Raw genomic sequence first — 13,410 nt, forward strand, 5'->3', positions numbered from 1 at the left:
TCACGATACGGTATTATCGCGATACGGTATTATCGCGATACGGTATTATCGCGATACGGTATTATCGCGATACGATATTATCGCGATACAGTACAATAAGATAAAGTTTTCTCACTTTAATCATTTTTATTGCAGCAAAATGGGTTTTTATCAGTCAAACAGACGAACTGACCAACACTCCGTCTTTGTTTTGACCAACTTCCTCTCAGAAAAAGTCCAAAAGTGCATCAATCAGAATCTGATCCGATCACTTTCAACCGCCGATCAAATGCAAATCAATTGACAACACCAGTGATCCAGAAATCCTTCGTCTCTAAATGCACATCATCTAGTTTTGGACTCTTGTTTGATAAATCTGGTTTGCATCTGACAAGCGAGGCGCGGTCAGTGTTTCATTTCATCCTCTGAGATGTGAAGGAAGCCCTCCAGAGGACTCTTGATCTAAGCCACCGGACCGCACACATCAAGAGTCAATATATAATGTTTAATAATGTATAAGAGTAACGGAGCAGAGCGTCACCTCCAGCGTCTGGATGAGCACAAACTTGTCGGCGTCCCACTGTTTGATCTTCTTGTCCTTCCCCGCTGTGAAGAACAGATGAGTCTTGGGGACAAACTGGAGGAACATGACGCTGTGGAGAAGAAACAGAGAGAACACACAAAATAAAGAATGAATACAGAAAGCTACAAAGGTAGGGAAGACAAAAGAAAGCGATCTAGAGACTCGGAAGAAACAAAGAAAAGTAGGAAATGATCATGAAGGCAAGACAAGAGAGACTAAGTGAACACAGAGGCTGAAAATGACGCAAAAAGATAATTAAATAAGAAAAGAAGAAGAAAAGACACCATGAGAGAAACAGATGGAAGAGCAGCTGGTGTGAAGTCACAGGGCAGTCCCAGTTTACTGAGTCCCTGAACGCACCAGATGACGTCACAGCTGGAAACACCACGGACTAGAAAAATGATTCGATTTCATTACATTATTTCTTGAATGTTCCATGTTTTCTGGGGTTGCTGGGTGTTTACCTGTCGTCATGAGCGAACATGGAGCGGTGACAGTCGCCGAAGTCCAAACCCCAGATCTTCACGTTTCTGTCGGCGGAGCCGGTGGCGATCAGCGTGTTGTCCTGGTGACCAGAAACATGGAGGTCAGCAATGACCGCGTGGAGACCAACATCACAACCGCCTCTCATCACAACACAAGGAAACAATCAGCAACGAGGAAGGAGATTCTGAAATGTTTCCTGTGAAACCTCTCATTCTACTGCAGCAGGGTCTGACAGTCTGAACCCTCTCAGTCCTGGTTCTGGTTCTCCCCGTGCCTCATATAGAGGATCAGGATTAAACTGAGACTGGTTCACCAGCAGGTAGAAGTTCCTCACAGTAACTTTAAAGTGGACAGAGACACGCTACTTTGCTTGAACTCATCATTATTTGTTGCGTCTTGAGAGTACTCACATGTGAGATGTCCAGACAGAGAACCGGCAGCTTGTGTCCGTACAGAGACAAGAAGAACTGCAGCAGCCGGACGGGGAAAAACGTTGAGTTAAAACAGAATCTATGACGCGATTAACGACGCGATTGTGCGCCGTGACGATTCTGTAGAATAACGGCGTGTCGGCCGTACCTTCAGTGAGTCTGTGTAGAAGACCTTGACGGTGGAGTCCAACAGAGAGACGGCCAGCAGTCTGTGGTCGGGAGAAAACTTCACACACAAAACGTCTTCCTCCAACTGCAGAGTGCGTGTGTGCTTCACCGTCAGCCTCCTGAACACACACACACACACACACACACACACACACACACACACACACACACACACACACAATATTAAATACGAGTCATGTCTCTCAGTCTGCAGGGATACTGATGACGTGAACGTTGGACAGAGTGAAGACTCACTTCTGATCGGTCTCTTGGTCCTTCATCAGCTCAAACTCCCAGAATTTCACCGTCTTATCTGCACTTCCTGTGATAAACCCTCTCTGCAGGAACACACACACACACACACACACACACACACACACACACACACACACACACACACACACACACACACACACACACACAGCCCATGAGAAAGCACAGAAAAGACAGCTATTCTTCACATGTGTGTAAAAGTATCAAGACAAAAAAGGACAGGTTTGTGACTGCAGACAGGTGGTCTGGGTTTACCTGGTCCGGGGCGAGGCACAGGGACCACAGAGATCCGCTGTGAGCGTCCACCGTCTCCAGGAGGCTCCCTGAGGCCAACTCAAAGATCTGCAGCTTCCCGCTCTGACAGGAAAAAACAAAATAGGAGATAGTTTTCTGAACGCGCTAGAAAGGCCGTCCTTAAATCCCTCGACGTCGACTTTTTAATGTTGATATGTCGGTTCTAAACCCTCTGAACCCTGAAGCGGTTTTGGGACGTTTTTTTCGCTCCCGTCACATTTTACTCTGTGTGTTCTTGATTTTAACTGTAGTATAAAAGTAATTGAGCTCAATGGAAACAGAACAATCATGACTAGAGGTAGAGAGAACTAGAACGTGTCTCTAGTGCAGAACAGCACAACAATAGAGGCTCTACGTTCTATATATCTATATCTATATATATTTAACTATTCACATTAATACAGCCTCTGCTCTCTAATTTTTAATCACGTGACTGTTGGTCTCAGGTGAGTCAATCATGGCTTCATAGTTGCGTTGAAGAGCTCAGAATTTTATGTTTTTCACAGAATCTGGTTACTTCAAACGGTTTATTCGAGGCGAGATTTTAAACGAGGCATGTAGAATAAAATGTTTTTGATGAAATATCATAATTTTAAGCTTTGTTGTGGTTGCTTTTTCTGACGGAAGCGTTCGTCACACATGACGTGTTCAAGGACCGTCTGAAAGAAGAAACTCTTGACGACAGTGACAGTTTTTACAGCTTCTGGCTGAGATAAACGGAGTAGTTTTGCCGATTGTTTAAAGAAAACATGCTTTTGAGCTTCAGAGGGTTCATCTCGATGTCGGACTGAAGCACAAAACAGACTCTTGACCAGCAGCAGGCTGAAGCACCTTTGTTCCCAGGATGACCTGTCTGTCTCCAGGCACGAACAGCGAGCAGAGGGCGTATTGACAGGCCATGGTGCGGACCACCTGCAGCGTTGACCTGTAAAACAACAAGGCGGTTGCATCGCGTTATAAACCCGCCGCCGCTCGGCTTTTCATCGGTCGTCGTCGTGGAACTGGCGGCCGGACTTGTCCCTCACCTGTTCCAGACTTTGACCGTGTCCCCCGAGGCCGAGAGGACGGCCAGGTTGTCCGAGCTGAAGGCCAGCGTGCGGACGTCGGTGCGGTGGCCGCCGAGCGTGAGGCGAGCCGTCTTATTGGCCGCGGGCGGCTTGCCCGACGTCTTCAGGCTGTAGGTCTCGACGGTGTTGTTCTGCAGCAGCAGCGCCACCTTCAGCTCGCCGCCGGCACACGACAGACAGTCCGCCCACCTGAGAGGAGACGGAGGGAGGAGTTAATCCCTCCCCCTCGGCTACGTTTGGTCTCAAAGCTCACGTCTCTACGTTTGGCTCCACCCTCACCTGATGTTGGCGGAGGCTTTGATGTTGGTCAGTCGGAGGACCTCGTCCTTCAGCGTCCGCTCCACCACCGGCTCCGCCTCCTCTTCCGCCTCCTCGCCTGCGTCTTCCTGAGCTCTACAGCGACAAACAACACAAGAAACCTCAGCATGCGGCTGCTTAACGTACTTCAAATGACACGAGGAGTAGATAACGGGCTTTACTTCGCCGCCTTCTTTTTGGCTTTCTTCATCTTCTTTGACATCTTCTTGTGCACCTCCGCCTCCGTCAGCACAGTGAAGATCTCCAGGACGGTGTCATTGCCCTGCAGACAGATTCAAAACAGAACATCCTCAAATCCCAGACTTCTCGTGGTTCCTCGAGGGAACCCCGACGTCCTCCGATCCGTCGCTCACCTTCCCGTCAGGAACCAGGAGACTCTCAAACACTCACATGACAGGCGACGACTCGGGCCTTGGCGTCCGCCGCCAGAGAGACAACCCGGTCTCTGGCCTCCCTCAGGATCGACCCGGCTTTCTTACAACTCAGGATCCGCTGAGAGGACAGAGGAGGACCGATGTTAACATGAGTAATGTGTCTACGACGAGCGACGCGGAGACATCGTCTTCGTCCATCACTCTTGTACCTCTTCAAGACTTTCGTCCACCTCTTCCTCGTTGTCTTTATCGCCGTCGTCGTCGTCCAGCAGAGTCTTCCCCTTCTTCACCTGAGGCTCTCCCACAGCTTTCTCCTGAGTACAGAGACAGATTTAACGTCCCGGTTCCGGCGCGTACCGAGAGCAAAGAGTCCAGCCGTATGCTCGTCTCACCTCCTGCAGGTAGCTGATGTCCCAGGCCCGGAGCTCACTGTCTGCTGAGCCCGTTAACAGCCGGTTCTCCTGGTTCAGCAGCACCATGCCCCACACCTAACACACACACACACACACACACACACACACACACACACACACACACACACACACACACACACACACACACACACACACCGTCATATGGATTCATCCAGGTGGGACAAAACATTAGAACATTAGACATTAGAGCAGTATGTGTTCTGCGAGGTAGAATTGCTGGTTTTCTCACTGGAGTCTGGTGCCTTTAAAGAGATAAGGGCTTCACAGTCTCTCATCCACTTGACCTACTCTCTCTTAACACAGAGGACGGAGGCTCACCTCGCTGCGATGGCCCACCATGGTCTTGAAGCAGTGCTGAGTGTCCAGGTCCCACCACTTCACGAAGCTGTCCTTAGAGCTGAGCAGAAACACGGTGCGTTAGCATAGCAACACTGTTTTAAACAGCCGACAGACGTTATGTTACATTTAAGATTAAAGCACACACACATTTAATATTAACCTGACTTCCTGGTTTAATAAAGGTTATGAAATAAAGCTTAAACTCACAGCTAACATAATATTCACTGTTTGTTCAGTGATATAATAGCAGGATTTAATTATGCCAAATTCATAAAAAACTAAAAAAAACAATATGAAAGTAGAAATTACCTTTATTTTATATTATTTTGCTTCATTTTGTTATTCTATTTCATCTTATTTTATTTGATCTTTTAAGAAAAAAAATCTATTAAAATCGTAAATCAGGTGTGATGTAAAAAAGATTTAAATTTTATTCTAAGTCTCTCAAGAATTTCCACGGGGATTAATAAAGTATTTATAAATACATTTTTATTGTGTTTTACTTAATTTATTTTTATTTTATTTTAATTAATTTATTTTTATTTTGTTTTATTTAATTTATTTTGTTTTATTTAATTTATTTGTATTTTGTTTTATTTAATTTATTTTTATTTTGTTTTATTTTTATTTTATTTATTCTGTTTTATTTTTCTTTTGTTTTCTTTTGTTTTGTTTTATTTATTTTTATTGTATTTATTTTTCTTTTGTTTTATTTTATTTAAATTGTATTTAAATTTTCTTTTATTCTATTTTATGTCATCTTATAAGAAATAAAAAAGACTAAAGTGTAAGACATGTGATGGTCGGCCCTATGAACGTGTTGTTAACAGCTGAGCTACCTGGTGACCAGGAGGTTCCTGTCTTTGAGGAACAAGGCCTCAGTGATGACGTCTTTGTGGCCCCTCAGCCTGTAGAGCCCTGACTCATTGATGATGTCCCACACGATCACATCCGTGTCCTGAAGAGGGGAGACGGGGGAAAAGGTAATGAAGTGCTAATAAACAGTATTTAAACATAGTGTAATGACGTGTTAACTTCACCAGAACGTACCCGTGACCCGGTGACGAGTCGAGCTCCGAGCGCGTCGTAGCGCATGGCGCTGACGGCGGTCTTGTGGCCGTTGAAGGACACGGCGCTCTCGCCGCTCAGCAGGCTGAAGATCCGCACGGCGCCGTCCTCGTAGCCCACGGCCACGTGGACGCCGTCCGGCGAGGCGCAGAGGAAGGTCACCTCGTGCTTCTGGCCCTTTAGGATCAGGACCTACAGACCGGAGACGAGAGACACCGAGCTGCAGACCTGAACCCGTCGCTCGTTCCAGAACGGAGTCTGAATTTTTGTTTATTAAAATAGCATCTCACCTTCTCTCCTTTGCGGACGTCCCAGATGAAGACGTGTTCACACGCGCCCACGGCCACGTAGCGGCCCCGCTCCCCCCCGCGGAGGGTCACGTACGCGATGTTGGCTTTCTGGCCGCCGATCACTCCGAACACGGCGCTGGCGGCGTAGCGCAGGTACTGTTTGGTCAACCCCATGACGGGAGGCCTCGGGCGACGCTGAGTCCTGAGAATACAAATATAAATATAATAATCAGATTTTTTAATGCTTTTTCCAGGACTTTTCCAGTGAGGATGCAGCTGATGACGTTGAGTTCCGTCTGACTGGAGAGTCTGCGGCTATAACGTCTCTATGACATCATCTCTGACCTGCTTATAGAAGTCAGAACCAATCGATCAACACATAATGAAAACAGCAGTTACATTTAGGATCACACTACAGTATACAGGAATAACAGATATGGTTTTATAGTTACGATAGCTTCAGTAATGTAGCGGTTAAACTGATATTATTTACATTATAAGGTAATAAGATAATAACACACAGAATGTTAAATATAAGTACATTTACTCTGTAAAGTACTGATTATTATATATTATGATGTACTTTTTCTATTTTCTGCTACTTTATACTTCTAATCTCAAATGAACCATTCTGCACAATAAGTACTTTTGGTACTTTGTCGTTGTACTTGTACTGCTTGAATACGATTATGAAGTAATGCAGTACTTTTACTTGTAACAGAGTATTTCTACAGTGTAGTATTACTACTTTATACCTGAATACTTCGTACACCTATGATCATAATGGGCACTGATCAGCATTAATAAAGTGTATTTATTAAGAGAGATTAAAGTGTTTAGAGCTGTTTTCAACTCCGGTTGTGTCACTTTAATATTTCTTCATTTCTAACACCGTTTTTCTGTGAATCATATTTCTATATTCTGCTTTTAAATGAACGATAATCAACCTAGAAGTTTACTTTTACTGCATTTCTAGCTTTCATAAAGCGTGCTAGTGTAGTTAGTCAAAGAAGCGTTTACTTTGCTACACTTTCTGTCCCGCGTGGGCGGGGTTACGAGATGTCAGCACTTGCATCAAGTCACAAACGCGTCAACCCCCGCCCACCCAGCCAACGCTGTTCAGCGAATCGAGCGCACCTAACCACGACTCACCGCTGTCTCCTGAACCCACGTGGTGAAGTTCTTCAGTAAACGTAGCTCCTAAAATCGAATGCAACGTAGATTTGTGTCCGTATGTGTTTAAACGTGAAGTTAACGCTTCTTTCTTTAACGTCACGTGTTTTAATATTTGGTTGTTTTCTCCTCTTACCTCAGAAATGCGGCCGCTAGCTTCGCTTGTGTTTGTGCTGCGTGCGCAGCTGATTCAGACCAAACCGGTAGATCAGCACATACATCGATACCAGCGGTGAGTGTTGGAGGAAAGTATTCACATCCTTTAGTAAAAGTACTAATACTACACTTTAAAAATACTCTGATACGAGGCAGTAAGTATACGTATAATAAGAAGTATAAGTATAACCAGGAACATGTACTTCAATTATTAAAATGTCTTCTAGGACTGTTAGATATATTACATAATTAGGTTATTATTAATTATGCATTAATGTAATTAATTGAGTTCAAGCTCATTTTTATAAAAATATTGTAATTATGGTTTAATTATTTGTATTATTATTATTGTTATTATTAATTATTTCAATGATTTAAAGAAAAAGCAGCAAATCCTAATAAAAACATTTGTGAACCACTAAATGTTTTTGCATAACAAATTACTATGATTATTAAAATAAAATAAAATAAATATAAGTATTGTTTTATATATATATATATATATATATATATATATATTTATTTATTTATAATTATTATTTATATATTTATTTATATATATAGCGGTGATAGAACACAACTAACTGTGGTGAAAGAATAAAATCGCTGTTTTTTCTCTGCTCGATTGTTCTCTCTGTTGCTTTTGTCTGCGCTCGACTCACGAGACCCCGAACAACCACAGCGGAAGTGTTTTTAGCTTATTAGTCAGCTGATTAGAAGCTGAGGGGGAAATATGCGTCAAGTGTAACAGAAATAACAGGAACAAAAACCGGAAGTCTGCCTGTATAGGCCCTACAAAATAAAATAATCAGAATCAGGTTTATTGACAAGTAGGTTTTAACATACAAGGAATTGAAATCAACAAAATAAACTGAAATTAAAATGTTATAAATAACCACAATTAAAACACAATGCTTATTTTAAACATTCAGCATGCATACATACATTTGAGAATTGTCTTGTTTTTGTGTAGTTAGAGACATTTTGTGTCCATTAATTAAAGCATGTATGTGGGGTATTTTTTATAATTTGGAGGTAATTTTAAGTCATTCATATTTATATTTAATAATATTTAATTTTGCACATACCATCTATGTCACAGGCCTATATACTGTATTTTCTGTGTACAGTATGGGAGGAGTAAAACAAGCATTTCATTGCAGATAAATTGAGCATGTAAAAAAAAAAAAAAAAAAAACCTGTGAACGTTTATTCTGAAATCCCTCACCAGATGTCTCTGCCGTTACTCCAGCTAGCTTGTCGTTGCAGCCAGCAGCGCCTAGCTTCCCTGGCTAAACGTGTAAACGCGAGTATAATTGGCTCTTTTAAACTCACTTTCTGAGCGCTTCGTCGACTGCTTCGCTCGTTAGAATGAGATCTCAGAAGAACGAGAACGTCTCCTGAGTCGACGCGGTGTCGTGTCAACATTGAGTCATCATTTTAAGTTTCTCTGCACTGCTGCTGCAGGAAATACAACTGGCGAGGTTAGTAACAGCTGATTTTGCAATACAATAAAAATGGGTCAAAATACAGTTTTAATCGGGATGTAAAGCAAATGTTCTTATTCGTGACCGTCGTGAACGTGTCCATGAAGACCAGGGACTTCTGTCGTTTTGGGGGATTTTTTTTAAATTTTTTGACAGCAGCTTCTTCTTTTCGTCGTGTTCCTGTGTTTTGGTTAATTTAACGATATGCAGCTGTTAAGGAGCTCTGCTTCCACTAATGAAGCAGCGGCATAGTGGAGAATACATCATAAAGCATCTTCATTTATAAGATAAGAAGTTTAAACTCAGTTATATTCACTAATAGATGTCGATTATTCCCTTTAGAATAATCTCAAACTCCATTTAATCAATCAAAGGTGAAGGAAAAACAGCAAATAACCTAATTTGAGAAGCTGGGAGTCGCTTAATGTTTAATATTTTTTGCTTGATTAATAATTTAAACAATTAACAAAAAATATCAGAATTGTTGGTGATTTAATTTAGTTAATTAATTGACTAATTGTCGATTTGCAATGATGTAACTGAGAGAAAAGTGACACATTTCAGCTGTTTCTTTTCTTTTTAAAGACTTAAAAACCTTAAAAGTGTATAGATAGATAGATAGATAGATAGATAGATAGATAGATAGATAGATAGATAGATAGATAGATAGATAGTTTTGTTTCCTGAGAGGAGCCTCCATCACAGCAGGAGTGAACAACACTCTGATTTCTGCGCAGCTGCTCGGTGGTCCGGCGTCATCCTTCAGACCCGGAGGCGGGATGGACCCTCTGGGCGCTCGCTCCCAGTTCGTGGACGTCCAGACTCTCCCCACGTGGCAGCAGCAGCTGGGCGAGGACGGTGGCGAGGACCAGAGCGACGGCTTCCTCCTCAGTCAGGAGGTCTTCTCCTCGCCCTTCCCCTTCAGACCCGACATCAACCGCAAGATCATCCTCTTGTGAGTCACACTTCTTTCCTCACACTGTTGCTGTCGGGTGAAAACGTCTGCTAGTTTCAAACTTTAGAGTTACTGTGAGGAACTTTGATCTGGTCCTGAACCAGTCTCAGTGTAGTCCTGGTCCTCTATATGAACCAGACTCAGTGTAGTCCTGATCCTCTATCAGACCTCCATCAGTACAGAGACCATCAGAGAGAAGATGGTCTGTTTCTACAGAGTTATTCTTAATGATGTCATCGGAGCCACCGGGTCGGATTCTGGTGAAACCAGATGAACTCATGCAGGTTCACCAGAACCTCCTTCAGCTCAGACTCCAGCAGAGACCTGGTCCACCGTGGACAGACCCAGATCCTCCAGCAGAGACCTGGTCCACCGTGGACAGACCCAGATCCTCTAGCAGAGACCGGTCCACCGTGGACAGACGCAGATCCTCCAGAAGAGACCTGGTCCACCGTGGACAGACCCAGATCCTCCAGCAGAGACCGGTCCACAGTGGACAGACCCAGATCCTCCAGCAGAGACCTGGTCCACTGTGGACAGACCCAGATCCTCATTGTGAAAAACCCAAATCGTGATTTATATCCGATTTTTAATTTTGCAGCTTTGATATGAATAGAGATATTAAATATTACACACGCTGCACAATAAATCAGAGGTTTTGTGTCTCTTCTCCTGGACCAGTTCAGAGTCCAGACCCCCCCCCGCCCCTCTATGTTCTTAAGTCCTCTTTGAGCAGAGGACCACATGACCGTCGGTTTCCTCTGTGAGAGCCTTGTTCTCACATTCCTGCTGCTCTAACGTGACCGGAGCTCCTCGAGCAGCAGCACCTTGTGAGCCTGTGAGCGGCGATACCATTCATCCATTCATCCATCCATCCATCCATCCATTAATTTATTCATATTTCATTTCTGTGTCGTGCCGAACATTTGGCAGATCTTTCTTCTGGTGTTGCACAAACGAAGCAATGGAACGTCTACAGGTTATCTCTACTTTCAGGCTTCTTCTAAATAAATAACTCATTCACATGTTTCTCATGTGAGCAGCCGTCTCTGTTGTTTCTGCATCGTCCACGTTTACAGCTGGTCATGTTGTTGTTGTTGTTGTTGTTGTTGTTGTTGTTACCTGTTTTACCACCAAACGCTCTCAGACGAGCTGCTGCTGCTGCTGCTGTCAAATACGTCAACGTGTTCCCAACAGGGGTGTGACACACCCGGCTCACAGCCTGCAGATAATGGATTTATTATTAGAACCGGGTGGAGGGCGAGACTGGAATGTCTCCTGTTGACGTGGCTCAGTGTGTGGAGCAGCTACTCCGTTGTCACTGAGTGTTTGAAACGGTAACGTTTGGACGGATGAAGACACGACTCTGTTCCTCAGGAAGAGTTGGAGACTCGTGTCTTATTAACCTGAGAGACACCATGGAGGACAAACTCCCTTCTTGTGACTAAAGGCTTTCAACACACACACACACACACACACACACACACACACACACACACACTTCCTCCTCATTTTCTTTTTCCAGACTAACCCCAGCAGGCTGCGGAGTGACGGAGTGAAGTGAGATGTTTTCACCAGTTCAGCGCTCTGAGACCAGACGCTGCTTTAATGAGCCGACTCGGCAGAAATGTGTGGATTCTAGTGGGTTATGAGATGTGCTTTAACGATGGTTGTTTGTTTCAGCTGCGGCGACGTCGCCCTGCTGAACTGCACCGCCATCGTGAACACCAGCAACGAGTCGCTCAGCGACAAGAACCCCGTGTCCGACAGCGTGCACCGGCTGGCCGGACCCGAGCTCAGAGACGAGCTGCTCAAACTCAAAGGTACAGAACCGAGGGTCCGGAGGGCGACGTGTGACGAAAGCGTCATGTGACGAAAGCGGCACCTGATGCTCGGCTGGATTTGATGAATAAAGGGTCCAAACCTCCGTCGTTACTCTGGTTTACAGGCTGATGTCTTTTTAGAAAGACATTCAGTGTTCCAACGCGTCGTCATCGAGAGAGCGTTCGTCCAAAACGCGTCTCGCAGTGACGAGAGAACTCGCTTCCAGAGCTTTCGACCGCATTTCATGGCCTTCCTCGGTGGATGGAGCGGCTCCGTTGTGTATTTTTTTCTACTGGTCAAGTTATCCGGATCATAACCGTAGACTGTTTTATACATCGCTTTACAACTGAAGGACAGTCGGAGCGATTAAGCAAAGAGCTCGTGATCATTCTTGTCTTAAGTTAATTGTTTTTAAAGTCAGGAGCTTGAAGACACAAGACGACACAAATAACGCACGAAGCAAGAAATAATTCACTTCCTGGCAACACGAAAACATTTTAAAAGTGTAAAATGTTAATTTCAGAAAGATTTCTTTGAACCGTTCGGAAGAGAATCTGTATTTAAATGAATTTATGGAAAGTTTAGATGACGAAATTAAGCAAATGTGATGAACATTAAGTTCATATTTTAAGTTCTACAAAGAGGTATAAAGTATTTACTTCTGCTCCTTTTTAGAACAAATCATATTCAGTTTATTTATTTACTTTATTTAAACATCTGCTGTAAATGTTTCCTGTCAGTTTTATTCTTTTCTTTTCTTATTGCATTCTTGTCCACCAATGTTGGCGTTCAGGATGTCGGACAGGAGAGGCGAAGCTCACCAAAGGCTTCAGCCTGGCAGCGAGGTTCATCGTCCACACGGTGGGACCCAAGTACAAACCCAAGTACCGGACGGCGGCCGAGAGCTCCCTGTACAGCTGCTACAGGAACACCATGCAGCTGGCCGCGTAAGAACGCCGTCGAATAGAGCGGAGCGGCCGCTCCACCCAACGCCACCGTTACATAACGCCTCATTTACATATTTAAGAGACATCTCGGAAAACTTGCAATACAAAAAAGAAAACCAATAGTTTTAATGTGATTAATAAGCTGGGGAAGTTTCACGGTGATATCTGTTATTTAAATGTTTGACACTATCCACCTGTAGTGGCCTTAATGTAGGAGTTATTGATCATAATCACTGTTTATTGCCAAATACGTTACACATTCAAGGAATTTTGACTAAGTGATTGTTGCCTAACAATAAACACGATATTTAAAATATAAACATTTCCAGTAAAATATGGCTTTGAATTTCTTTGATAATTTCTTTTACGAAACGTACAAAAATGGATTCTAAATCTTTCCGATTGACAACAAGTGTTACTGATGTTCTATCTCACTGTTCACATTTCTACTTCCTCTGAACAGCGTCTCACCGGTTCACAGGTTTGTCACGTGACTGTTGGTCACACAGTCGTGTCGTCCCGGTTGCACAGAGGAGCGTAGAATTAAAGTTGTTTTCTTTTATGAATTATCACAATTTTACGCTTCTCTTTCTTGACGAAAGCGTTCGTCACACATGATGTGTTCAAGGGCTGTTGTTTTTTTTTTACAGCTTCTGGCTGTGGTGCATGGTGTAAGATTGCAGATTAAAAAAAACAAACACATGCGTGTGTCTGTGAGGAAACCGTCTCACCAGAGCTGTCACTGTGGTGAACAGTAAGTGTGA

General features: G+C 43.6%; 2 protein-coding genes across 3 annotated transcripts in view; one reads left to right on the forward strand and one right to left on the reverse strand.

The window, feature by feature from the left end:
• Window positions 1-7,466, reverse strand: part of wdr3 (WD repeat domain 3) — an 11,296-nt gene extending 3,830 nt beyond the window's left edge. Inside the window, exons 1-18 of one of the 2 annotated variants that reach the window (XM_068704628.1) lie at window positions 7,414-7,466; window positions 6,105-6,306; window positions 5,797-6,006; window positions 5,586-5,704; window positions 4,726-4,804; window positions 4,366-4,461; window positions 4,183-4,287; window positions 3,990-4,091; window positions 3,761-3,861; window positions 3,561-3,674; window positions 3,240-3,470; window positions 3,046-3,139; window positions 2,176-2,277; window positions 1,903-1,985; window positions 1,628-1,766; window positions 1,459-1,515; window positions 1,027-1,127; window positions 521-632 (exon numbers count right to left, since the gene is read on the reverse strand). In XM_068704628.1, the coding sequence (XP_068560729.1) occupies window positions 521-632; window positions 1,027-1,127; window positions 1,459-1,515; window positions 1,628-1,766; window positions 1,903-1,985; window positions 2,176-2,277; window positions 3,046-3,139; window positions 3,240-3,470; window positions 3,561-3,674; window positions 3,761-3,861; window positions 3,990-4,091; window positions 4,183-4,287; window positions 4,366-4,461; window positions 4,726-4,804; window positions 5,586-5,704; window positions 5,797-6,006; window positions 6,105-6,278 (2,019 nt within the window). In that variant the 5' untranslated portion in view covers window positions 6,279-6,306; window positions 7,414-7,466. Of the gene's footprint in view, window positions 1-520; window positions 633-1,026; window positions 1,128-1,458; window positions 1,516-1,627; window positions 1,767-1,902; window positions 1,986-2,175; window positions 2,278-3,045; window positions 3,140-3,239; window positions 3,471-3,560; window positions 3,675-3,760; window positions 3,862-3,989; window positions 4,092-4,182; window positions 4,288-4,365; window positions 4,462-4,725; window positions 4,805-5,585; window positions 5,705-5,796; window positions 6,007-6,104; window positions 6,307-7,256; window positions 7,375-7,413 lie in introns of those variants that run through there. The other variant, XM_068704629.1, reaches the window with a different exon arrangement.
• A 1,226-nt stretch (window positions 7,467-8,692) lies between these two features.
• Window positions 8,693-13,410, forward strand: part of gdap2 (ganglioside induced differentiation associated protein 2) — a 28,160-nt gene continuing 23,442 nt past the window's right edge. Inside the window, exons 1-4 of the mRNA XM_068704618.1 lie at window positions 8,693-8,917; window positions 9,658-9,875; window positions 11,559-11,698; window positions 12,493-12,646. Of these exons, the coding sequence (XP_068560719.1) occupies window positions 9,700-9,875; window positions 11,559-11,698; window positions 12,493-12,646 (470 nt within the window). The 5' untranslated portion in view covers window positions 8,693-8,917; window positions 9,658-9,699. The remainder of the gene's footprint in view (window positions 8,918-9,657; window positions 9,876-11,558; window positions 11,699-12,492; window positions 12,647-13,410) is intronic.

The sequence above is a fragment of the Cebidichthys violaceus genome, unplaced genomic scaffold (assembly GCF_023349555.1).
Source record: "Cebidichthys violaceus isolate CVI_PGR_0920_01 unplaced genomic scaffold, fCebVio1.0.p SCAF_97, whole genome shotgun sequence".
NCBI classification, from domain to species: Eukaryota; Metazoa; Chordata; class Actinopteri; order Perciformes; family Stichaeidae; genus Cebidichthys; species Cebidichthys violaceus.